Source organism: Herpailurus yagouaroundi, unplaced genomic scaffold (genome assembly GCF_014898765.1).
Source record: "Herpailurus yagouaroundi ecotype Mexico unplaced genomic scaffold, PumYag 162, whole genome shotgun sequence".
NCBI classification, from domain to species: Eukaryota; Metazoa; Chordata; class Mammalia; order Carnivora; family Felidae; genus Herpailurus; species Herpailurus yagouaroundi.
The window spans coordinates 12,561,312-12,587,457 of record NW_024412403.1 but is presented as its reverse complement, the minus strand read 5'-3'; the positions used below and the strand labels follow the sequence as shown (position 1 = coordinate 12,587,457).

The 26,146-nt window shown below is 40.3% G+C and overlaps 1 protein-coding gene and 2 long non-coding RNA genes across 3 annotated transcripts in view; 2 read left to right on the top strand and 1 right to left on the bottom strand.

The window, feature by feature from the left end:
• Positions 1–17,325, bottom strand: part of PAXBP1 (PAX3 and PAX7 binding protein 1) — a 34,374-nt gene extending 17,049 nt beyond the window's left edge. The window contains exons 1-8 of the mRNA XM_040484025.1: positions 16,749–17,325; positions 15,154–15,282; positions 10,495–10,671; positions 8,870–9,091; positions 8,221–8,324; positions 7,024–7,241; positions 6,319–6,508; positions 2,263–2,386 (exon numbers count right to left, since the gene is read on the bottom strand). Of these exons, the coding sequence (XP_040339959.1) occupies positions 2,263–2,386; positions 6,319–6,508; positions 7,024–7,241; positions 8,221–8,324; positions 8,870–9,091; positions 10,495–10,671; positions 15,154–15,282; positions 16,749–17,238 (1,654 nt within the window). The 5' untranslated portion in view covers positions 17,239–17,325. The remainder of the gene's footprint in view (positions 1–2,262; positions 2,387–6,318; positions 6,509–7,023; positions 7,242–8,220; positions 8,325–8,869; positions 9,092–10,494; positions 10,672–15,153; positions 15,283–16,748) is intronic.
• LOC121036000 (uncharacterized) overlaps positions 17,310–26,146 on the top strand; it is a 27,318-nt gene continuing 18,481 nt past the window's right edge. Inside the window, exon 1 of the long non-coding RNA XR_005793175.1 lies at positions 17,310–17,400. This is a non-coding gene — a long non-coding RNA (uncharacterized LOC121036000). The remainder of the gene's footprint in view (positions 17,401–26,146) is intronic.
• LOC121036001 (uncharacterized) lies at positions 17,569–19,399 on the top strand. Its single transcript, XR_005793176.1, has 2 exons — positions 17,569–18,181; positions 18,520–19,399. It is a non-coding gene; the product is annotated as an uncharacterized LOC121036001 (long non-coding RNA).

The window sequence follows — 26,146 nt, the reverse complement described above, 5'->3', positions numbered from 1 at the left end:
TTTCTCTGGACCCATTCTCTTACTCCAGTGAACAGTCCTCTAATCTTCCGCCTGGGGTAGAAGGAGGAGTGGGGGAAACATCTATCTGCAATAGTTCCCTCAATTCTACGTTTGTTTTACGAAGATACTCTGTAAAACACGGATGGTAACAGAAGCAGACAAGCTAAGGGATAAGATGCGGGGAAAGTCATACATCAAATAAAAGACATCAATTTAAGGCTTTTGAATTTGTTTTCCCCTGATATCGGAGATGTGCCGCCAACAGCAGCAAAAGAAAACACAAACCCCCAAGTTAGCCCTCTGCTTCAGTGTATCCTATCTTAGACCCTACTCTTTTTAAAAGCTGACTTTCTGGGTTACTCATTCATATTTCAAAATAGCTCTGATATTAGGAAGTATGTTCCAGAGTTCAGCAATTGTTAAGAAAGATGAACACGATAAACAAGAAAAGATGCCCCTGTTCTACCTCAATTGTGAATTCACACACCAAAGGGGAATAGTTAAACTCCCAAACTACAGAAATGATTCCTGTCTCTCTTCAAGAGGTCTCCTTCATTAAAGAAATACCGTCAAGAATATTCACCACTATAACAAATATTTAAAATGTCTCTACATTGGTAGATCGTATAGGACACTAAAGGAGACATGAGAGTAGATGACTCAAGTGATAGCCTCCTTCACTTCTCTAAGAACTATATGCCGTGACTGTGGTTAAGTGTCCACAAATCTCAACAGATGAATTACAGGGATTTTTGTTTTAGCGTCCTATGTAATTTTCCTCAAACCTTTGACAATTAATGAATACTCGCCTCTAAGGTAGTATTTTTCGCTTTCTCGTTACTTTTCAATTTCTTTCCGACTCTCAATCTAATCAACATACATCATTTAATCTTTACTTCCCATTCTATGTAAGTAAATAGCTCCAAGTTACAAAGAACAGATTATAGGGAGGAAAAGGTATCTGATAAAATGCACAGCTCATACAAACCATTTAACTTAAAAAAGGAATTACTTCCCTTCATAGGTCTAATGGTTACCTGTAATCTGCCCCAGAAATCTGGTTCTGTCTGGATCAAAAGTGATCTGGAAGGGCTGCATTAGTCATCTAGGTGCCCGATATGGCAATAATCCAATTTAAGTTTGTGTGGCAAAAATAGAAAGGTCAAAGCTCTGAGGGCCGTAACACCACCTCTCTCCAATGCTCTAAAACCCATTCTGCACACAAGATGTTTTCTCAGGGATCCAACATCTAATTTAGAGGACCCCCTGTATGACGAGGTATTGTTTTCAGAAAGAACGACACTAGGGCCCTTCGCACTTGCATCACCTGGAGTGGTTGTTCAACATGAGGATACGGTCACCATCCAAGACCTAGCAAAAACTTCTGGGGATAGGACCAAGAAACCTGCATTCTAAATTAATACCCCGGGTAATTCTGATTCACACTTCCGTTCAGAACTGCTGGCGTAGGGAACAAAGAGGTGATAAAAAGAAGCTATAAGAAATCCATGCTAGGACAATTCCTCTTAGAGTACCCAAGAATATGGAGCACAATGGAAATATGGAATTAAAAGCTTTAACACATCTGGTTAAAGAACCTCAGCTAAGCTATTTAATAAGAGCTTTCTGATTAATTTTGGTTTTTCATAACACATATTATAATGAAAGGAATATAAACTGAATTTCTAAACTTTTACATTAAAATTTCAAAAACTGTAGCCATCAAATGACTTACTAAAAAACCCACTATAAAAGGCAAGCTAGAGAATAAAAAATTTTGCTTTTCTCTGAGGCATGAAGTACAAAAATCCCCTAATCTTGGAGTGGTATTATCTGTTGTGTAATTAGAACCCCTTCTCTCCTCTTCAGAATCTCTCAGTCCCTGAACCCAGAATCTTTCCAACAGCATTTGTATCAGTGTTGTGACCAGGATGAAATGGGGGGAAAGATCAATTGGAGCCAAATGATAGTTTTTTTAAGATAAAATACTGATGTCTTCTCTATACTCTAAAGAATGAAAAAATAGGTTCAAAGAAGAGTAAGATTGACTAGTGCATGTTTTTGAGCTCCTTTGTGAAGCTGTATTTTCTTAAACACAATCCAAGTACATGCTGTTAAGTTTTAGAACTACCTGACACAAGAGTAAGGAAATGTGTTTAAAAAAAAAAAAAAAAAGCTAATAAGCTCTCTAATTTTCAATTAGGCTGCACTAGGTAAACAAGGTTGTTTAATGAATAATAAAAACCTTCAAGATGGACTGACTTGAATGGCTTGAAAACTCCGAAGATTCATCTTTAATATCATCTTGTCGTCTTTGGACAAGGCGGGAAGCTCGCTGTTTGTACAGCTGATGTATTGCTGATTCAAGTTCATTAATCAGTGGCACCTGTAAAAATACAACACACTCCGTAACACCAAACTCTTCAGTTGCTTACTTATCTGAGGGTTCCATTCTATTTCCGGATTTCTGAAAAAGTACCCTCTATGGACAGAATAATCATGAACTCCCAATGGGACACAAATAGCAATTCAGTATTACGAAGTTTAGGAACCATCTCTTCTTTTAATCCATACATAGGGCTATAATGTCCGGTGCCTAGTTATTGGAGTAAAAGTTTGGTTAGGAAACTTAACGCTGCAGTATTAGTAAAGAGAGCAAGTAAAGAAATGTCAAAATCGTAGTGCTTTTCTTTCAGAATAAAGTGCTTGCAAGTCTTTTAAAGTCCATTTTTGATTTTCAGCAGCATCATCTACCTCAGAAGTTTTGTAGCTTAAAATAAACCATTATCGCTATGCAATACTGAAAAAACGCCAGGGCTCCACGAGCAGGTAAGAGCGGGGGTCTGCGCACTGCCCAATTCTGGACGCTTAAACTGCTCCGCCACTCATGTGCGCCAAGTACCTTACGGTAACGTCACAACACATCGCAGCCTGATGACACGTTCTTAAATGCGAACCGCATCCATTTACGTTAGTAAGGCAAATAAAACTTCTAGCCTTCACTAACCTAAAGTCAGTATCTCAAAGTCAGAAAGCTCTTCCTATTAAATGTATTTTCCCATACTTTGTCATAAAATAATAAAATTCCTCACATGAATTATCAGTTTACAAAGTCCATGAATTTTTCCAGGTTCATATCCACAGCTAAGCATTCACTTGGTTCACACACAGTACAAAAAACTTACGGGATGAAACCTAACTTAAAAAGAACAAACAACACTTTCTCTTTATCAATATCTTACATTATAACCAAACGCTATGAAACTTTCACAAAACACTAATGACCACTACACATACCTGAGGAAACCAGAAATTCTAGTTTCCTGACGGTTAGTGCAAATGGAAAACACATTATTTAGAGTTTGGGAACACTGGCACCAAGTGTGACAGCAGCTTCCTGAACTGAACAGACTGCAAATGGAAAATAAAAAAAAAAAGGCAGGTGGAATTCAAAGATGTCTGTAATAAAAGCACTTTTATACACTGGCATGATTCCATTGCAAAAGCAGCAAATGTTCCCAGAGAGATCAAACCGATGGAGTTATTTTAATCTCAAATAGGCCACACCACGGACAACAAGGCCCCCAGATCTGCACTGATTATCTTAGACAACTGAGCCCGCGGACTCGATCTTTAAAATTTACAAGGAGTAATTTTTTTAAGGCAGTCAGTGCTGTATTCCTGTGACTTGCACTTCCCACCCCCTTACGTCTTCACCCCACACAGGACGGAAGACACAGGTAGGTGCCTGTGTACCTACGGTGTGCGCTTTGTGTCCCGGAGACTGTCGCCACTCCCGTAGTGTGACAGCGACACACCCCAGGTGGCATCCAACAGCATTTAATTATTCAATTTATAGTTAAAATTCTGATAATGCAATTTTTCTGTTTAGGTCATTAGAGTGCTTTTCAACAAAGCCGAGAAAATTCTGAGAATAAAAACTTCAAGACGCGTTTTCAGCTCTTTCAGGTTTCTTAACGATATCGATTTGTCTCAAGAGTATGCACCATGACAATTTCTTTACCCTCTCCAAACTCAAAACTGTTCTTGACTATTATGATTTCAAGACCAAATTTAAGGCGAAGAACACAAGGAAGGGGACTATAGGGAAACAAAACGATGGAAAGTTAAAATGATTTTCAAATAATTAAAAAAACCTAAGTTCAAACTACTTAAACTTTTAGAACGAAACAGAAGAAAACCAAACCGATGTTTATCTTTCTATGGCCCTACCCTGAAACAAACTTTTATAGTATAACTAAAATGAAATTCAAATGTGTCTACTTACTCCTAAACATTTCCAAGGTGACAATTTATGACATTAACTCAGCAGCAACCTCTTAATAAAACTCCACGCATATGAAAATGTCAAAATGAAATAACTCATCCTTCAAAGAAAGGATCATCTGCCTCTGTTTTAATGAAAATGTAGTCACTACAGGGGTACCTGGGTGTCTCAGTCGGTAAAGTGTCCGACTTCGGCTCAGGTCATGATCTCACAGTTCATGGGTTCGAGCCCTGCAGCAGGCTCTGGGCTGACAGCTCAGAGCCTGGAGCCTGCTTTGGATTCCGTGTCTCCCTCTCTTTCTGTCCCTCCCCCGCTCATACAAGACTTAAGTAACATACAAGACTTAAGATCTTCTCCAAAAACATTGATCTAAGTGACTCTGTGACACCATACAAGTACACTCTGAAGTCAACTTCTCTAGGAACATAGTGATTGAAATCAATCAATAAAGTCTCCTGCTAACCATTTTTAAAATAGTAAGCGATTGAAAACTGTATGAACTAGACGTCCTAGTAGTCTCTTTAATGCAAAAATGGGATCATCTAGTTTACCATATTACCGTCAACTTTTCGGAGTTAAGTCTACAGTTACAAGTATGTAAGTTTACTGAAGTAAATTAAATTCTACGGCAAAGGTTCCAATACTTCAAGAAAAAACTCCACAGGGACAAGCGTCACTTACAAAGTATGGTGCGTAAGCGTCACTTACAAAGACAATGACCCTTCTTCTAGTCACAGAGGGTTATGACAGCAGCTTCCATTATGCCCGCTGGGCTCAAAAGGCCTTTATCGGTGGGAAGGACACAACCGCCAGCTGACACCTGAGTCCACTTCCTGCCTTGACTCTAGCCCCCTGCAGCGTCAAACCTGTTTCTTTCCCACCCTCATACTTGTCGCCCTAAGCCAGTGATCTGCCACAAGGGATATCATAGCTCAGACTATAGCTGCTTCTTCAGAAATCAGGTGGTAAGACAAGAACATGACAAATCCTACAGACAAGGCTTGGTGAAGGCTCTTGGGCTGCATCTGACCACAGACTGGCTACAACCCTTAAGATCCATTAGGAAGACAGTCTAGAGCCATTCTCTGGTGACCTTTGGCTTTCATAGATTGAGGTCATCAACAGAGACAATAAAAACTTAAGATACTCCTTTAAACGTACTATGCTTACGGATTCTATGCTAAACCACACAGCTAAGAAAAAGGGAAAAGTGTGCCCTCTAATCCTGCATCACTTGAAAGCTGAGACACAGGATATTCAAAGACTGTATTTTATTTTTTCAAAGATAAAGTCACAAAGTCCACAAATACTTATAAACCAATGCATCACGTATATTTACCTTAAAAAAAGAAAAGTCAACTAGGAGTTCGTTTGAGAAGGGGATCCTGTGTGCAGTGAATTTTAAAAATGCAAATAAATGGTATACTAAAATGCAAGAAACTATGCCAAGTGACTGGCATACTAAAAAAAAAAAAAAAAAAAAAAAAAGAACTTGGAAGAAATGAGATCTTCAAAGAAATTATGACCAATGAATGGTTTCTGAAATCGATGAAGCATAGGCTTATTTAGATGAAAAGTATCAGCAGCCATGGTGACCAACTTTTAGAGTTAAAAAAAAAAAAAACTAATAAAATTTTGTAACTTTATACACATTTGGAATTACTTGTGGAAACAGTTTAAAGGTAAGTTTAGACCGGAACCATACCAAAGAAAATTCCATCAGATGAGTCCCTTATATTCTAATAATTCAGGGCAGGCCAATAACATACCACTGTGTTAAAGAGGACTTGCCAAAGTCTTATTTAAATATGCTTTATCTTTTTTGTTGTTGTTTTCAACAAAGCCATTATGCCGCCCCCAAGACAGAATGCCGCTAATGAAGTGAGGAAAATGAAGCATGGCTTTTCATCACTTCTAGAGTTGAACTCAGTGGATACTTTCTGAGAAATACAAGAAATGATCTACACAAGGCCGTCTAGACCTCCCTAATTTTGCCTTAGTCAAAGAGATTAATATTTTTGCATTCTTACCTTTTCACTGAAACACTCAAGCAAGTCTTGGACATACCCTCGCATTTCTTGCAAAAACTTATACCGTTCACCAACACCCCCAGAAGACCCTTCTAATCTCTCAATAGCCCTGGTGGCGTCCACTCGGCTTTGCAGGTGTTTCTCATGCTGCTGTCGATTCGTTTTGTGCAGTTCTTTCACGGAGTCCAACCTTAAGAACACAAAAGGATAAATATAACACATTTACATCCAAAAGTCTACGCCGTCAGGACTCTTGCAATATTATAATAATGCATTTAGTTCCACTATTAAGATACAAAAATGCTTGGAGTGGCATCTTTTCATCTGCACGGCTTTTTTCTCAAAAAAGCAAAAAAAAAAAAAAGGCAGTTTACAGACTTCACATCAAGTTATTTGGTGGGCTAACCAAAATCTGTTTCGCTTTTCCCCCCATATCTTGACTACACTTTTTCAGAGTCCAAGAGGTACAAACTCAGAACTGTCTTCAACAAGATCATGGAGTGGCATTTTTATAACTTTTCGAGGCTTCCACAGAAGTAATCCAAGAAGGGAGCAGAACAAAGTATGAAGTCATCTTCTGTTTAGCTTTTGAAGATGGGCCAGTGAATCTTCTTTGCCGACATTCTGCATCTGCTACCCCAGACTACATGTTGCCTGAGGGAACTGAAAGCTAGGACAGGTCTTTAAGAAGTTGATCTGCCCTACCTGTCTTTAAGCTGTTTCTTTACCAAATCAATAGTAACGGGAGTCATCTCATTACTGGGAGTTTTGAAAGGGACTGTATTATCTGTTTTTTGAGATTTGGCATCAGATGATCCATAGGCAGTGTAACTATAAGGAATGCCATAGGATGAACCATAAGGTATCGTCTGGTAAGTGTTCTGGTAGTACATATTCACTTCAGTGGGCTGGCTTGCTTGAACCTAGAAAAGAAATGGGATATATATGAAAACCAGCAGTTAATCATGACTTTGAGATTAAAAAGCACAAACTGCAAAAATATACACCATTTTCCAAACAGTATGTTAATTGAAATAAATAACTGCAAAGTTCTTCAAAATCAAGCAAAAGTAGGGCAGGATGAACATTCTAACTCGTATGGGACTACTGAATTCATTTCTAATAATTTTGGGGAAAACAGAATATCATAGAAGTTTGGGTAGGAAGGGACATAAAAAAATAATCCAAAGCCATCACGTTATCAGTGGAAGAGGATAAATGACTTGCTACAGTTAGAAAACAAAGACAAGCAGAGACTAGAAACTGCCATCTAAGTACCCTATTTTCTTAACATAACCCAAACGCATGCAAAACACTGGCAACAAAAACAGTTTACATTTATGGATCACTTCCACTGTACTACTTAATAAAACTTGTTTTAACTACTGACGAAGAGATTTTTCATCAAAGTTTTTGAATTAAGTTTTCACATTACGAGAAGAGAAATCCATCTTCCACAAAATAATTTTTAAAGTCAGAAGCAATAAGCTATACAGGAAAGAAAGATTTTATCTCAACAGTGGTTCTCAAAGTCAGCGTGCACCAGGATGGCCCGAGCGTGGTGGCTGGGCCCCCAACCCAGTTTCTCATTCACTAGGTCTCAAGAGGGTGAACATTTGCCATTTCTAACAAGCCTCCGGCTGATGCTGATGCTGCTGGTTGAAGGATCACTCGGAGAAACACTGGTCTAAGAAACCATCACTCTGTTAAGTTGCAAAGGATAACAACAGTTTCTTTCTTCTAAAAGCTTATCGAATATATGTACCTGCACGTAATTTTCTTCATTGTGTTAGTTGGATGAACGACAAAGATTCAATTCAGTATCTTTGTGATTTCACAAAACAGGCACAAAAAGTTTCTTGTGTACTTTCTATTTTTCAAGTTTAACCTTTTAGTTCTTACCTGAGGGATATTGATTCCTTTTCTTATCTGCTCCTGCTCCCATCGGCTGAGTTCTTCATCTTGTTCTCCAGTTACTAGAGCATCATCATCACTCCCCTCAATGCCTGCAGCCACAGCAGTGGGGAAAATTAAATACCAGAAAAGCAGGGAGGGAAGAGATGCTATCCTGATACTTCACAAAAATTAAGCAAGACAATTGGTATTAACTCAGTTTTACTAAAATGTTGATTACGATCTCTTCTCCTTTGATACCCCTTGCTTGTCTTAGACACAGCATTCCTTGAAGCAGAAGGCATTACGCGGTAGTTACACCCAAGGAAGGTTTCCTAATCTCTGTGAGCTTGACGTCAAATCAACAAAGGGAAGAGCAGAACGTAAAGGCCTCTAAAGAATGCGAGGCTGATTATATAAATGTATGCATGTAAAGTGCTTAACACGATACTGGCCACACAGGACGTGCTCAATAAACATGAGCCATCATAGTCATGCTACAGTTTTCAAAAAATTCCAATAAGACACTGGTACCCAAGCAGAAAGGGTCCTCAAACACTAGATATTGCTGAGGAAATGTGGGTACTTTTAATCTGAATACAGTATCGAATATTTAATACAATGCAACAGGCTTACTATACTATTTAAATCAAGTTACCTATTTCCTCGGCAATTTTTTGTCTCTGTGACTTTTCTTTCACAGAAAAAACTATGCGACGTTTCTCATCATCATCTTCATCATCACTGGCATCATTCTCATCTTCTCTAACAAGGCGGCCTTTCCCAGGCTCGCTGTCATGAGGAGTGAAATCTCCTAATTCTCGGGCCATTTGACGCTTTTTCCTTGCAGCATGTATAAAAGCTGCATCTGGAATTTCTCCTGGAAACAAGTGGTAAGAATTGTAAAATGTGCCGGTATTAGGGTATGAAGTTTCTATTTTTGTGAAAATATAAAGGGTATGGGGCGCCTGGATGGCTCTGTCAGTTAAGCGCTGACTTCAGCTCAGGTCATGATCTCACAGTTTGTGAGTTCAAGCCCCGCATAGGGCTCTGTGCTGACAGCTCGGAACCTGGAGCTAGCTTCTGATTCTGTGTCTCCCTCTCTTTCTCTCTCTCCCCCTCCACCACTCATGCTCTGTCTCTCTCAAAAATAAATAAGCATTAAAAAAAAAAATTAAAAAAATAAAAAGAAAATATGCAGGGTAAAATAACCTCACCAAGAGAGCCATGTCATAGTGATGTTCTAACATTAGTTGCTGGTACCCCTTTCCCCAACTGTGCCTGTAACCCAACTGCTTTCTTTTTAATTTAGCTTAAACGGAAACCTAAAGTCACTAAATATACATATATATATAAATCATATACTGGCAATATGCATGGGGGGAAGATCCACCACCACAGCTTTGTTTTAACTGTAATTTTTTTCATTTTTAAGAAATAGGAAAAGTAATCAAACCCTATTACTAAAATAGAAAGCAGATAAGTTTAAAAAGTTGCCCACAAGCTCACCTTAAAAAACTATTAGATTTATAGTATATTTCTCTTGCATATAGTTTCCCGGTCACCTGTAAGCATACTGAATATATAATTCTGTACTTAAGTTTTTTTTCATATTAAAACACACTAAGTTTTTTTCCATGTTGTTGTTTGGCAAAGCATAATTTTTAACAGCTTAACAATATTCACTAAACAGATAAAGCATAATCTACTACCTAACTGACCTTTCACCTCCAGTAAAAATTAACGCCTTGCCACATGTCTAATGTTATTTTAATAGCTATGTAACATCCCATCATGTAAATGTACCTTAACTTACTAAGCTGTTCCTCTCCTGCCAGACATTTTTTCTAAGCACTTTTTTACTCAAAAGCCTATTACCCAGGAAACAGATTTGCCAACTATTTCCTACAAAAAAGTAAAAAGGAAGAAAGTGTGGGCATAAAACTAACTGCAGTGAGTTTTGCTTTTAGCAGCACTTCTAAAAAAGTTAAAGTCTTAATCTGAAATACTTTAAAAAAACAAAACAAAACAAAACTTTAGTACCATTTATCCATTTACTTGAAGTCCCACACTGGCTTTGGATAACAAAAGTGCCTGACAATGAGCTTGGAAAAACTGGCAAGTTTCTACTTCTCTCACTTTATTTGCAAAAGGAAACACCTTGGCTGCAAACAGGGATGTCACAAGAAACACCACGTAGCTAACTCCTTCCTTAACCATCTTTACACATGGCCCATTCTTGAGGGCCTCCTTCATTTCTGACAAGTATCTGCAAACACACACCTGGGCGGAGAACATTCAAAGAAGATAAAGCATTTGAAAAAGCTCCACCAGCTTTTGGCTTTTCTTCCTCCTTCTCACTTTCCATGTCCATTTCATCTTCACCATGTTCACTGATGATAACTCCGTCTTCTTGACTGGTGTCCTTAATGTGTCCTGTTTTGTCCAAGGGTGGTTCGCCTACATTTTTGAGAAAAGTAATTAAAATTTTAAATAAAATGCATAAATTGAGAAGGCACTTTTTATTCGTTTATAGGCTCACTTTGAACTGTTTTAACTGTTTATTAAAAAAACCCACTGATTGTATGAAAATGAAATATCCAACAACAGGCATTAACTGTGAAATAAAAATAATATAGGGGTCACAAGGATGCATCGGAGGCCCTACTCAATTCTATCTTGAGTTAATCTCATCAAAATTTTACTAACTTATCAAAATTAACTGTTTCTTCCTCTAACCTCCCATTGGTCACTGCTCATACCTCTTTAAAACATCATTTCATTAAACCCTAAGCCCATCTGAGGCAGCTTTCTATGAAGAACAAATGCTTAGGGACCAAGTAAACCTCTCTGTAATGAATACTTTAGGATCATCTTCTTAGTTCATAACCATTTGTCACCCATCACCTGACGGGGTGAGACCCAAAAGTCCTATTTACACAATGTAACTGTGATCCCATTGCCATGACTGAATGTTCAAGATTGGATCTGTGACCGAGGCAGAGACAACCTTAGTGCCTTTCTGGGAATCTGGAACTGAGACAGAGAGACAAGTCAGAGACTGGGTAGCACTAAAAACAACCTAAACCAGTAAGGGAGCGGCAGAGTGGCCATATTCTGCCGTATGGACAGAGGAGAGAACTCTAATTCGGTGCTAAAGCTCAGGCCGTTCGTAAGACCACTTGCAAGACTGCTTCCTGCGACCGCGTTCCAGGAGGCACCACTCACCACGCTTATCTTTACAGAGGTTTACTTTGCTTTTAACTCAATAGTCCCACTGTACCATCAGTCCCAGGCAAAAATCACAGAAATCAGAGTGTTAATCTTTACCTTAAAACACTGAACCTGGCACACAAGAGGCACAATGACTATAATGAAATAGTAAAAGTTTATCCTAAATATTTATTCTAAATATTCTAAATGTTTGTATTGTTTCCCTAGCATGGTCCCCTCCTAAAAACTGTTTCAAAAATTCTATTCTTCTCAAGCCATATCCTACTCCCCTAAATAAGAATCTCAGGAATACCACTCCTTCATACACACACTTTTGACTAAAATTTAGGTCATTGTTTAAGGCTCTTTAGTTGTTTCATTTACCATCCTGCCTCATTAGCCACAGCCTTCCTTCTGAAGTGCATTCTGATGCTCGAGGTGAAAAGTCCACTCTATCAGATGGATATGGTTACACGGGAGTCAGACACTACCCAAATTTCGTTCTACTCTAAACCCACACTAAATCAGTGGCTTTTAATAGAACCAAAAGGTCTACTAGATCAGATACATTCAGAATGATTTCTGCAGATTCTAAAAGACAGAGCAAACACAAATTATGACTGAACACATACAAGCGCAAAACATGGTGACAGTGGGATTGTCGTTAGTGGTCGCACATTATCCTTCCAGATGTCTTTGTAAAAAGAGATACCAAATAACCTTCTAGGCTCCTCTTGTACTCTCAATTTCTCCTACTACCATCAGGAAACTTGCTCTCACAAACATTCTCTTTACCTTGAACTTGACGAGGCTCCCTCTCTCCTTTCTTCTACCTAGACACAGGTTTCTTGCTATCAAAAGAACTTTCCCTTGATCACAACGGTCTCTCCAGCTACTGTCCTCTACTTCTTTCTCTGCCAAGCTTTCCCAAAGCAGTGTGGACCTGCTGCCTCCTACTTCGTCACCAACTTGGGTGCATCAGCCTAGGCGAACAGCCTTTACCTTCTCTCCTTCCCAGCTCCCGTACCAGCTATCCAAAGGCTGCAGCTACAGCTAATTCATACAATATTGTTGAGCAAGTTAGCAAAAGATGTCTCTTCAGCTGAACAGACACAAAGCTTGGCTAATGGACTTGCCCCGTCTGCCAGATACCCTCCTCCAGAAAACAACAACCCTGTCAATGGCCACTCCTTGGTCCTTTCTTTTCCTGACCTTTCTGGCACTATTTCATACAACTGAGCATCTTCATCTGGAAATTTTCCTGTCCCTTCTCCTTTGACCTTTAGGATTCTCTTTGGTAAATCCTCTTGTCTGTGTGTACACTTATTACAGATAGAAGTCTTCGGTCCCCAGAAATGTTTCCTTTTTGCTGCTCCCTCATCAGTTCCATTTACTTTTGTTTTTTTGTTTTTTGGTTTAAAAAAAATTTTTTTTTCAACGTTTATTTATTTTTGGGACAGAGAGAGACAGAGCATGAATGGGGGAGGGGCAGAGAGAGAGGGAGACACAGAATCAGAAACAGGCTCCAGGCTCTGAGCCATCAGCCCAGAGCCCGACGCGGGGCTCGAACTCACGGAACGCGAGATCGTGACCTGGCTGAAGTCGGACGCTTAACTGACTGTGCCACCCAGGCGCCCCTACTTTTGGTTTTAATAAACACCTCAAGAAGCACCAGGCCTATTATGTCCCACTGTTCACTGGCTATTTTCGCTCAAAGTGAAGTTTAAAGGCAAACTCACTATTCTAGGAATACCCATTTTTGTGGTAGGTATTTTGTTGATAGGACCTTGATTTGGAGATTAACGTACCTCTCTGGCTGTCTAAGGAGAGTTGCACTAAGAAGAGTTCAGGATTGTGAGCTGATTCTGAAAGAGCTCCATAACACCATCAGTTCAAGGGTAATGATGACCACCTATAACACACAGGCTCTACCTTAAGGGAGGACATTAATGAAGTTATCTGGCAAGTGTATCAGTTATGTAAAAGTGGAAGACAGGTCACAGGAGATGGCCTCATAAATCTCAGACTTGCTTCAATTACTAAATCCAACAGTAAATGGTCCTTTCTTTCTTCTCCTGACCTTACTTGCACTATTTCACTGCACACGGTTGGTTCTCAAGAGATTTGGGGAAAAAAGAGTTTCCTAGACTCCAAAATAATTGGTTCCCCTAAAAATATCCTCCTCCCACCTGCCTTCCCTTTTCCCGTATAGAATATGGAACTGTTCTCTCAGCCACCACGGCATAAAAGCTCGAATTTAACTATTTCTTTTAAATCCGATAACTAAAGCAAAAATCAAGGCTACCAAGTCTTCCCTTGGAACATTTCTGAAATAATCCTTTCTTTCCATTTCTTCTCCCACACCCACAGCAAACATTTTTAACTCATCCACATTTTTCCACTGAGTCAGGAAAAGCCTCAGTCTCGCTCAACTGAAACCTTTTTAAACCCACTATTAATGGATCAAAGCTGGCCCTTGAGGTTAAACTGCTTCAGGCCTCCAATCTCTCCTCGTGCTGATCCATTCTGCATGCTAATACCAGGCTGAGGTTTCAAAAAACATTTATCATGTCACCATCTTGGCAAGGCACCAAACCCAGCAACTCTAAACCCCTTACTGAACACTAAACATCCTTCACAATCTGTCAACAATGCACCTTTCCCCCTAAACCTCTACTTCCTCTACAAAATCATCTCCTGACAGTCGTACTTGCCCTTGCCTTCACTCACTTTAACCTTTGATAACAGACCCACATTTTCTCTCTCCCGTCTTTTGGAATTTAAATTATTAAAAAAAAAAACCAAAACAAAAAAAAAACAGCTTCATATTCCACTGTACCCATGAAGCATTCCTTCCCCTGCCTCTAAAAAGAAAGTGCAGTTACCCTTTAAACCATTCATTGAACATTCTGCTAAACGTTGGGTCCAACTATACATTTAAGTGATGCCGTCTCCAAAATCTGACCGTACATTTTACATATAATGACGTACTTCTTCACATTAAGCCTGTGGCTGAAAACCCGTGAACTAATAATTCTATCTTTAATTCCACAGAATAAAAAGATTTCCCTAAGGCTTTGCATCAGAATAACTCAGACTGCAGCAAACGATAATGGATCTACTTTCCTCAAGACAAATTAACTGCTTAAAAATTTCAAGCTTCTGTTGTAAAAGGATGTGAGAGCTGCCTATACGGTGTAGGCAGGGGCCTCGCAGTGAGAAGTCTTCATCCATGTATCTGATAAAGTTGCTACATGAGAAAGTATTACCAACATTGCAATGAAGGCATTCCTAAGAGTTCTCCAAGAATTAAACCAACAGTGGAAACGTCACCAAAGAAAATGAGCACCTGTTTCTATAAAATGAGAATACAGGAATGTGCACAGTAATACCTCAAACGGGAATAAACCTGTGCCTCGGGTTTCTATGGGAAATTTCCTTTCTCTGGTCAACCACAGTCTGAACACGAACAGAAAAATTGGGGGAGAATTTAGGCACTGTAGCTGAAACATTCCAGTGGCAATGATTGGGTCTTTGTAAAAAATGCATTGACAGTGCAACTGTTGTTAGAATTAAATAACAGAACTGTATCGATATCCACTTTGGACCCTTGACAACAGAGTCAACTGAACAAGTTCACGATGTATACAGCAAGTCCACTCAATCCCCGTGACAAAGTTTTCGCTTTGTTGTTTCAAAAGAATCCAGTACTATCAGTTTGGTACTTACTGTCGGCTGAGGAGTTGAGTTCTGTTTTAATCTTTGATTTTTCAAGATCTTCTTTGTATTCTTTCTTAAGTAATTTTACTATCTTTTTGCTGTAACTTGATTTCTTCACTTTGAAAACTTCTTCATTTTCTTAAAAAAGAAATTAAATAAAGTCTGTAGCGATCATTTTCAGACAGTATCTTCTAACTTCCACATGATCTTATGTACTTTTCTCATTCATCCAGACAGATACTCATACACCCCCAAATCATTACATAATGTGAAGTTATTCCAAATCTGTCACTGGTTCTCAAGAACTGAAGTCAGCTTCATAAATGAACCTCATATAATGCAAACCTGAGACTTCTAAAAACGTGTAACACACGCAGCTGCACGAAATTTTCGTATATCCTGTTGTCTTTTTTAAGTCCTCTACCCCAAGAGGAAAATAAAATCATTGAAAAAGCACTTAGTTACTGCATTATTTAGGTATCTGAAACAAAACATCCAAAATCAAAAGGTTCTGGGTAACAGAGCTGTCAAATCTGAGTAAATCTAGATTCACCACAAACTGACATTATTCCAAGACTAAACTGAGAGCAAAGAACTTTTCAACAATAAGTTTTGGTAGGTCTCCACGTCTTTGATTTGAAGAGTTTAAAGTCAAATGCAAACACTTTGCCAAATAGTTTCTACATTAAAAAAAAAAAAATTCTGGCTGTAGTCCCCTCAAACAAAATAAGAAATAACAGACAGGCCAAAGACCAACTGCCTACCTTACTGGAAAGATGAAAGCATCTTGTATGGAGATGAAGATATCTACAAGCCAAGTCTTTTTTTATAACCTGCCCTTAAAACTGGCTTTCATAAACACATACTCAACTGGCTGGGAAGTTAGATTTTAGACTCATTTATGAACAGAAATCTAAATCCACTGCAGCCTGGTTTCTCACACCCCAATGGATACATGGCCTTAAATTACTGTTACACCGTCTCTCTTCGTTGTCCAAAACTCAATGCGAGCGAGAAAAAACCGGACATCTGTACCCCTACTTAGTTTCACGGGGAAACTGAGGCTCGGCGATTGCAAGGAACTGGCCCAAGGTCACTCAGAACCAGAGCTTCAGCTCCGGGATTCTGTTCCCAGACGTAGGACTCCATACTAACCCAGCCTTCCTAGTCAACGGTATCAGATCCCCCAAGAAACGTGGGCATAGTGACCTGCAGAAGACTCAGACCGTGCGCAGAGTAGACAGGGGACCAAATCCAAGTTCTTCCTGAAACACACCCGCCAGGAAAGAAGCAGGACAGGGGACACTGAATTTCCACTTGAAAACCTCAGAACGACTGAACTGCGCTCCCGCCCCGCAGAGGAGGAAATGCACAAGAGGACGGTGAGGAGGAGGCGGTTGTTAAGAAAAGGCTGGTGGCGGCGCGGGAACACGTCCTCCGCCGGGAGCAGAAGGCCGGAGGCGGAGAAGGATGTGCAGCAGGTCGGGCGCGAAGGGGCTCCGTTCCGGGCTGCGGGGGCTGGACGTCCGGGGAATGCGGGGACTAAAGGCGGGGGCCTAGGACAGGGATGCTAGTCTGGGGCGCGAAGCGCGGCGGTTACCTACCTTCCTCCTCGTCCTGGAAGCTGAGCAGGCTGGCCCGAGGCACCTCTTTGTTCTCTCGCGGCCTCTTGCGCGGCTTCAGCCCGTTGCCGGGCTCCGCGCCGCCCGGGAAGCAGCCCCCAGCCTCAGCCCCGGAGCCCGGGGTCAGCGCGGAAGGCGGCGGCAGCCCCGGGCCCTGCAGCGACTCCCCCCCAGGGGCCCTGTCGCCGCCGCCGCCAGAGCCCGGTTCTTCGCCGGTGCCCGGCGGCTGCAGCAGCGGTGGCGGCTCCTGCTCCTCATCGCGCTCTCGCTCCTCCTCCTCCGAGTCATTCCGCTTGCGCACGTTCACTCGCCGGGCCTTTCGGAACATTCCCGCGGCTCGCACGGCGGTCTCACACCCGCTCCCACACGGCTGCCCCGGCAGCTCCAAGCTCGCGACGGCGCACGCGCGCTTCCCGGAGCTCCAGCCGGGTCCTGTCTTCCCTCGTTCTACCGCGCACCACCGATCGCGCATGCGCTCGCGCTCTCGCTACGTGGAGCGATCTCCGCGTCTCTCGCGAGAACGTCAGCTTTTTGCACCGTCCTCTGTCGGCGTGGAGGACTGCTGGCACGGAACTCTGGGGCTCGGGCCCTACCCGATGGGTCACAAAGAGGATCATAGAGACGAGAAGACAGAGTAAGCGCTGGAGACGGTGCTGCAGTGCGTCTTCCGCACTTACGCAGAGTAGTCACGAGAGGAAACCTCCCGCCAAGCGGTGGGAGGGGCAAATAGAGGAGACGAGGATAGGTGGGGGAGGGGCGGGGGCGGGGGAAGGGGCGGAGGGGCGGGGGCGGGGGGAGGAGCCAGAAAGAGAAACCAGGTTTAGGGAGGGAAAGTAGGGTGGGATTGTCTTCCCCAACCCAGGAATTGAGCTGTGATATGGTAATTATTACTTACTGTGTTGAGTCACACTTGGTATTTCTACAGCTTTGTAGCTACAGAGCCCTTCCAAAAGCATTGAATTTCGTTGATGATAAATTGTTTCCCGGCCTGGTATTTTAGCCCCTTTCCACCGAAGGCAAACGTGTTTTAGTGCTTTCGAGAGAACGCCAAGTGTACGAGGCGTTCTGAAACGTAGCTGATTTCAGAAACGGAAGGCAAGTCGATTTGCCGGAGTGGGGATGGTTGTGACACATTTCAGGCTTGCGTCACAAAGGTAACCGTCTCTACTGGCAAGGCCCAAGCAGGGTCCTGACTGTGAGGCCGAACTCACGGGCTTTCCCGTCGAGTCAGCCGACTTTGAGGCCTTTTCCTTCACGGGGGCGCATATATGCGAATTCCTTTTCATGTCTCACAATTCGAAAGGCAACAAAGGGCATTCGCACGGTGCAAAAAAAACCCACCCATCGCTGGAAGCTTTCCAGTCTGGCAGCGGTTAAAAGTTTCTCACGATCCTGAGATTTCTGTGAACAGAGAAGTAAATTATGGATATTTTTTTGTGAATTATCCTTTTTACACAGTGTGTAAACTGTGTTTAGTTTAACATAAATTGGAGATTGGTTGTGTCTGTACGTAAGGTGTTGGCTTTCCTTTTACCCAGCTGCATGCCGATCTACTGTTGGAATGTACCATGATGTATTAAACCAGGACCATAACAATTGATATTAAGGTTATTTCCAGTCTTGCTGTAGTAATCAAAGCCACAATGTAAAGCGTGAAACAAATGGTCTCATCTGGAGAATGAACTAGATTTGGAATCGCTAGATCCAAAGGTGTGCATTTGTAGTTTTGCTAATTCTAAATTGCTCCTTATAGAGTCTGTGCCAGATTGTACTCTTACCAGCAAATATGAGAGGGCCTATTTTGCCTGCCACATCCTGCCAAGATTTCACTGGAGATTTAAGTTCCAAGTTGAAGCAGAAGATCCCAAGCCCACCGAGAATTTCTACGTCAGGCACATCTGCCTCTTTTCTCTGGTTTTCTTTGATTGGATTTGAGATCTGCCCAGTGGGACCCACTTTTGGAAACTGGAAAGATGATTTAGGCTAAAAGCATCCTCTGTAACGTTTTCTTCCAGTTAACAGGAAAAGTTAGTAATGGCTGGCTCTCTTTCTGCTTGCATTACTCTAAATTCTTATATTCTGGCTGTTCAGCCTTGATTTATGTTCTGATTCCAACAGAGTGTTTCATTGGTGAAATTGAACCCCAGCTCCCATCACAGAAGATTCAAATTGTGCCTGATCAGCCTCCAGACACCTGAGCCAAGAGACAGATTTGCAGTAATACGATTAGGGTCGAGGTAGCGAACATGGAGTTCAGAGCAGAATATGTTAATACCTTGGCTTAAAACTTCAAAAAGATCTTCCACTGTAAAAGTGGTGGTTGAATATGGAGAACCATAGGCAAGAACACGTGTGATTTTAACATGAGCCAAGATAGTAGACAAAGAATGTATTTATAACTTTGACAGTCTACCTATTCAGATAATTAAAGGGCAAAGTTAAACACTTAAAAGTTATTTTCCCGCACAAGCAAGCCAAAGGTCCTTCTATAGAGGTTGTAGACCTTGTGGGAATTAAATTCCTGACACTGAGTACCTGCTCTGGTTGCCTGTCAACCAGTATGTTATCCAAAACTAATGATTTTATAAACTGCTTCTGTGTTTTAAGTATAATAAACTGATTTGTGTATTGAACATACTATGTCATCACCATTCAATATTGGAATGTCTTTATTCTGGGGAAACAAAGGCAGTTTACCTAGAATTGTTGCATCCGTCATTTCGTTTGAATCAGTAAGTTAGTTCAGTTCTTTTTTAAAAAGTCATCTTTCTAAGCAACAATTCTGTTTGGGTTCTCTGGGGCCCCCCCCCCCCCACTGAATTATGACTTTGCATGGATTAATTGAACCATAAATTCAGATAAAATAGGCAGACCAGTTTTGTGTTGTTTGCTGACTCAGTATTAGACTCCGTATTCTAGAACAATGGTTATGAAATGCAGGTCTGTGAACCTGTGAAAAGTTTTCCTGAGTCAGCTGCCAAATGAGAAGAGGATAAACTGTCTGTCTGTGTAGAGGAGCCAGATGTCCTTTCTTGGGGGAAAAAAATGGTCCTTTATTCTGAGACTGTCTTACTTTTTCCATGTTAACATTCTAAAATCTCTGGGCACCTGGGTGGCTCAGTTGGTTAAGCGTCAGACTTCGGCTCAGGTCGTGATCTCCCAGTTCGTGGGTTCGAGCCCTAGGTCAGGTTCTGTACTGACAGCTCAGAGCTTGGAGCCTGCTTTGGATTCTGTGTCTCCCTCTCTCCCTGCCCCTCCCCTGCTCCTGCTCTGTCTCTAAAAATGAATAAACATTAAAAATGTTTTTTTAAACAGTAAATCTCTTCTATGAAACTATGATGGTATATAATAGTGTATGTGTTTGTTTTTGCATTTTTTATTTGGCAAACTAAAAAGTAGTGAAAGCTATGAATCCTCCTAAATTTTTTGTTTTATCTAAAAATCTTATTTCGCAGGTGAAATCTCATAGTCTAGGAATGCTTGATCTAGGAATTTTTCTTTTCTTTCTAAAACTATAACTCAATAATTCTATTCTGGAAAAAAATCACTTAATAATTTAAATATCCTTAGAGCTTGCATTGCTGAAGGCAGTTCTTCATTAACTAAAGTAAAATGTAAGCTTTGTAAGAGAAGAGAGTTTCTGTTTTGTTCACCACTATCTTCACAGGACCTATAGTAGCACTGGCACACGATAGGCATTAAATATTTGTTGACTGAATGGTACTAAACATTATCTGTTTATTTAATTAGTGATAAATGTTTTATCCTATGTTGATACAAATTAAAATTTTCTATAGCTTATATACCTTTATTCTCAAAACAAGATCACAATACGTTTGTTACAAATTAATGAGTAGATGAGTTCTTAAAGCGGTAAGGTCCCATCAGCCTTTGAGAACTGCCTCCTGTAGGGAGAAAGGCACTCCCCACCTAGCAAAGGCTGGAAGCCTGGGCACCGATGGGCACCTGATCCAAGGTGGGCCAATCAGATTCTCCCAAGATTTTGCCCTTGAAACCTCGACAATGAGTCCCCGCCTGTGGCTGGAATTGCAATGAACTTAAGAGCCCAAGAAAGCCATAAATTACCATGTCAATTCAAAAGCTGAGGAAACTAGTGTGTGTAGTGGGAAAGAAGAATGGAGCAGATGTGCTAGAAAGTAGAAGACAAAACAGCAAGTGGGATTCTTACGTCTTCCCTAGTTCTTGTTCTCACTGCTTCTTGAAGCAGGACAGCACTCCTGGCTGTCACAGCTGGCTCCCTGAGATGCCCCCAGAATCCTTAGAGTAAATTTCTTTTTGGTTTTGTTGCTGTTGAGCATGTTTTATTGCGTGTGTGTGTGTGTGTGTGCTTAAAATAATTCATGTTTGTTTCCATTGGTTAGAATCAAAGAACACTTAGGACCAAAGAATTCTAATAAAGTAACTAACAGTTTAATTTTGTAGCAGTGTTAATTTTAGCTGGCAATTTATACAAGTGTGTTTTTTTAATGCTTACCGGCTTAAATAATTCTTTAGCTTTACTGTAGTTTTTTTAGAGAGTTTTATTTCTTTTTTTTCCTTTTGTCAAGATATCCATAGAGATATGTTCATTAGCATTTAAGTCACAAGCAAATGTGAAGAAAGCTCTTTATCTTGCAAGTATATAGTTATTACAAGTACAGAGAAATAGTACTCCATCCAGAGCATGTGAATGATCCTAATAAAAATGTTAGATAATTTCTCAATTCTTTGTCTCAAACTTCTGTTGAAATGTAGTCATTATATCTACTTCCTTAAGATTATCTTTCCTTTCAAACCATTATTATTGATGGATTCAGATTAAAAGATTCAGCATTTTTTTTTTTTTTGGCCACATTAGAATTTTCCGTGGAGAGACACTCAACTTTTTAGAATGTTTTGACAATTCAACTATAATGGTTTATTCCTTCGTTTTCTGAATTGACAGTTTCTTCAACAAAAAGAAAGTGAAATTTCTTTTCATCCAAATTTAGAGTCATAATAAAAGTAAACAATGTTTTATTTCCTTGCATGGAAATATTGAGTATTTTAAAATGTATTTTAAAAATACATCTGTATTTAGACCAAATAATTCTAGTATTATCCATTTATTCAGCACAACTTATTGAACACATGCTTCGTTCTAGGCATCGTGTGAGGCAGTAGAAATACAACAGTGAACAAGACAGATATGTTCCTTTTTCCTTCCAGACCTGTATTCAGGTGCTGGAGACAAACAAGTAAATAAAATGTAATTACTAACTGCAGTTAATATTATGAATAAATCAATAGGATACTACATCTTAAGAAGCACAAATATAAAATGATAGAAACTTTAATTTGATTCATTTCTACTATGTGTCAAAGGCCATTTAAATATCTTCATCATCAGTAAATATTTAAGAATTTCTAGAATTGAAGCCAAACATTTTTGTTCAAGATTACAATTACCAGCCCCAGGATATCTCCTTGAGTAAACTTTTCTTAGAATATTTCATGTAAAATGAGGAGCAGTTAAAATAATTTTCAGCAGTTCAGTATTTTGCATTTCTTTTCTCTTCTTTCTTTTTCCTTTCTTTCTTTTTTTCTTTCTTTCTTTCCTCCTTTTTTTTTTTTTTTTTTTTTTTTTTGAGTAACCTCTACACCCAGCATGGGGCTTGAATTCACAACCCTGAGATCAAGAGTCACATGCTCTACTGACTGAGCCAGCCAGATGCCCCAGTATTTTACATTTCTAGTGTTACTCTGAAAAAGTGTAATTTTGTAGTCATAGGTACAGATATGATATTTATATTACATTCATAGTGGACACTTTATAAATGCATCTAAGAGCTATATTACCAATGCAAAAGCAAAAATAGTAATGCAGCCTCTCTGAAAGAACTCACTCATTTCTGTGAGCTCTATATCATTCATGGATTGCTATCTGGCCTTCTCCAGGAACAAGTGAAAAGAAGATACATTATTAAAAACAGCAGCGTTATAAGTATCTTTTCTAGGTATAAAACACAATGTTTCTTCTGTGTTATTGAGTGTAACTAGAGGGCAACAAGGTGTGTAATAAACAGGTTACCTTGCCGTATAATTACATAGGGAAGAATCAACTCAAGATTCCAAGTCCTTAAAAATTAAGTAGACTTTTAAAACTAACCTTTCTCTAATTAAAAAGTACTCGTCCCATTTAGAAATTCAGGAAATGCAGAACAAAAGAAAGAAAATAATCACTTATAATCTTAACACTTAATTTTTAATGCATTTCCTGCCAGAATTGTTTTATGAACATTCATTCATTTGTTCCTAGTGGCTTCATCATTCCCATACATCATCTACTCAGAGTTAGTTCTCTAACACCCTCAGCTCTAATAATCGTATCCACCACTCTACTTTGGCTTGCCACCATAATGATTGCACCTTGGACCTTCTCCAAGTCACTGGGAAGTTACTCGGTGTCTTCCAGAACCGTATCACTTCCGTCCTTCCAGTCTGCTTACTCTACCTCCAGTTCAGTGGACCTATCACTGTTCACTGCCCATTCTCTTCCTCCTGCCTTTGTTTCCCTCCTTATTGAGGTTGGATTTCATGGGACAAGATTATCTTCACTCCCTTGCCACAACTTCAACTCTCTTCCCCTCTCCCCTTTGTTACACTCAACCAGCAAAACTCTAGCCATAGTTGAGGCAGAACTTTCTGTATCTGTTCCTGATTAGCAACATTCCTGATTTTAAGTGGACTATAGACTTCAAATGGACAGTGAATACATTATTTTTTCTTTATGGTACATTGTTGTAATATGCCTTTCTGTCTGAATCAGACATGTGAAGTAGCCAAATCATATGTAAGATTATATAAGATTTTAATAATGTAATCCGTGAGCTCAAATGTATGGATAAGCTGATGGATTTACATACTCTACAGAGACTATTTAGTCATCTGTTTCATCTGTGAAACATTTATAAACAGCAATCATTAACCTGGTTAGAATTTTTTTTTTTTTTTTGAAGACAACCTGAACGAATTCTTCAGAATAGAGATTTTACGTGGGCACATTCTCCAACCGGAGAAAAATTTACATGACAAACCAATTTCAAAAGGGCAAGCAGTTCTTCCCAATTTAAAAATTTTTTTTCTTCCTAATTTAAATTTTTATAAAAGCCTTGACTACTTGGGAATTAATGAGCAGCCACCTAAATCTCTGAATCAAAGAGGAAACACAATACGATATAAGTTGACTGAAAACTCTAAAAATTAAAATGCTGATAGTTCCATATAAAAATATATGGTACACAGCTAAAGGTGTACTCAGAGAATAGTGTGTAACTTTAAACTGTTTGGGGGCGCCTGGGTGGCGCAGTCGGTTAAGCGTCCGACTTCAGCCAGGTCACGATCTCGCGGTCCGTGAGTTCGAGCCCCGCGTCGGGCTCTGGGCTGATGGCTCGGAGCCTGGAGCCTGTTTCCGATTCAGTGTCTCCCTCTCTCTCTGCCCCTCCCCCGTTCATGCTCTGTCTCTCTCTGTCCCAAAAATAAATAAACGTTGGAAAAAAAAAATTTAAACTGTTTGTAACCAGCAAAACTTTGATCGGAATAAATGATCCAAACTCAGAAATGACAAAGCAAAGCCAAATCCTCACAAAACAATTTGAAGAATATGGAGAGTGGACGTATTGAAAGAGAAAACTGTAATTAACAAATTAGAAATAAAAACCAAAATGTAGGTATTATAAAGAAAATCCAGCCCAATTCTAAAAAGCAATACGACAAAAATAAATAAACGTTGAAAAAAAAATTTTTTTAAAAATTGGGGCGCCTGGGTGGCGCAGTCGGTTAAGCGTCCGACTTCAGCCAGGTCACGATCTCGCGGTCCGTGAGTTCGAGCCCCGCGTGAGGCTCTGGGCTGATGGCTCAGAGCCTGGAGCCTGTTTCCGATTCTGTGTCTCCCTCTCTCTCTGCCCCTCCCCCGTTCATGCTCTGTCTCTGTCTGTCCCAAAAATAAATAAACGTTGAAAAAAAAATTTTAAAAAGCAATACGAAACACACACACATACCATCCACAACTTTAGATACAGCCAGAGATAAGGAAGAGCCAAATTAATGATGTGAAAATGTCATATGGAACCCAGCGATAATATATATGAAATTCTACAGGAAATGTATTTTCTAGCAAAATATATGTTTCACAAAACCGACTTGAGAAGAGCCTAATGGCTCTTAAACCAATAAGCAAAAAGAAGCAGGAAAAATATTAAAGGAAGAGGTAGAGTCTGGGTTAAAGATGTGGGAATAACCACAGAGTTGTTACCAGTGTTTTCTCCCATCACCCCAATGAAACCATGACAAAAACATTAAAAGATATAAATGCATGGCATTGAGATCATGAAAGAGCCTTCTGCACTTGAGAGATTTCAGTAAATTTATCCAGTATTTTTAATATGTGTCCTTAGTCAAGTTTACTCTCCCAGGGCACGAGATTAGTACAACACCTCTTCTCAAAGCCCCTCTTGTGTCCCCAACTAATAACGACATACCCCTTTACTGAAAACATAGGACCATCAGAGGGAACCACATCTACAAACCTGCTTGTGTCTCTGCTCCTCTCCCTTGCCTTCACTCATGTCGATCAAAAAAGAATCCTTCGTATCTAAAATTAATCTATCAAGGTATGTACTGTGCTCTCTTCCTTTAAGGACTTCACTCTATTGGCTAATCCCATCTGCCTGTGCTTCCCCTCAGCACACGCGCCTACGTTAGTGCGTTCCATCCCAGAACTGCCTTGGATGTCTCACCCCAGCTCCCTTTCTCTGGTCCCCTTCACAGCTGAACTTCACACGTTGGTCTCTACTCACTGCCTGCACTTCCTCCTCCCCCAGTCCGACTTCTGTCTCCACAACTTTGCTAGCACTCCTCTTTCAGGGTCACCAATGACTTCCCTCTTGCAGATCCAGAGGTTACTTCTATGTCCATCTTATTTGACCTATCAACAGCCTTCAACCCCAACTGACCCCACTCTCCTGCTTGAAACACTGTCCTCTCAATAGCGTGCAGGAGCTGGCTCACGTGGGCTTACAAGAGCTGATTATACAATCTCTTCTCAACTTCATGTTCAGTGATGTCACGTTGTGGCTTCAAATGGGCCATGATGGGAGGATTTCTACCATGGAAATCAGTATGTGCCTCAAACCAGATCTCTTTTTCCTGGAGAGCTGGTTATTACACATTTACCAGAACACCACTGCTTCGAAAACACCCCAGGCTCATGTTATTTCCGTTTTCACTAACCTTGCCAGCCCTTTAGGGGATCTCCTTCAAATAATCACCAAGTATTCAAGTGTTTGGTTGTTTGATCCTGGGGTCCCCTGCCCCTTTTTTACCTCTCTTGTTAGGTGATT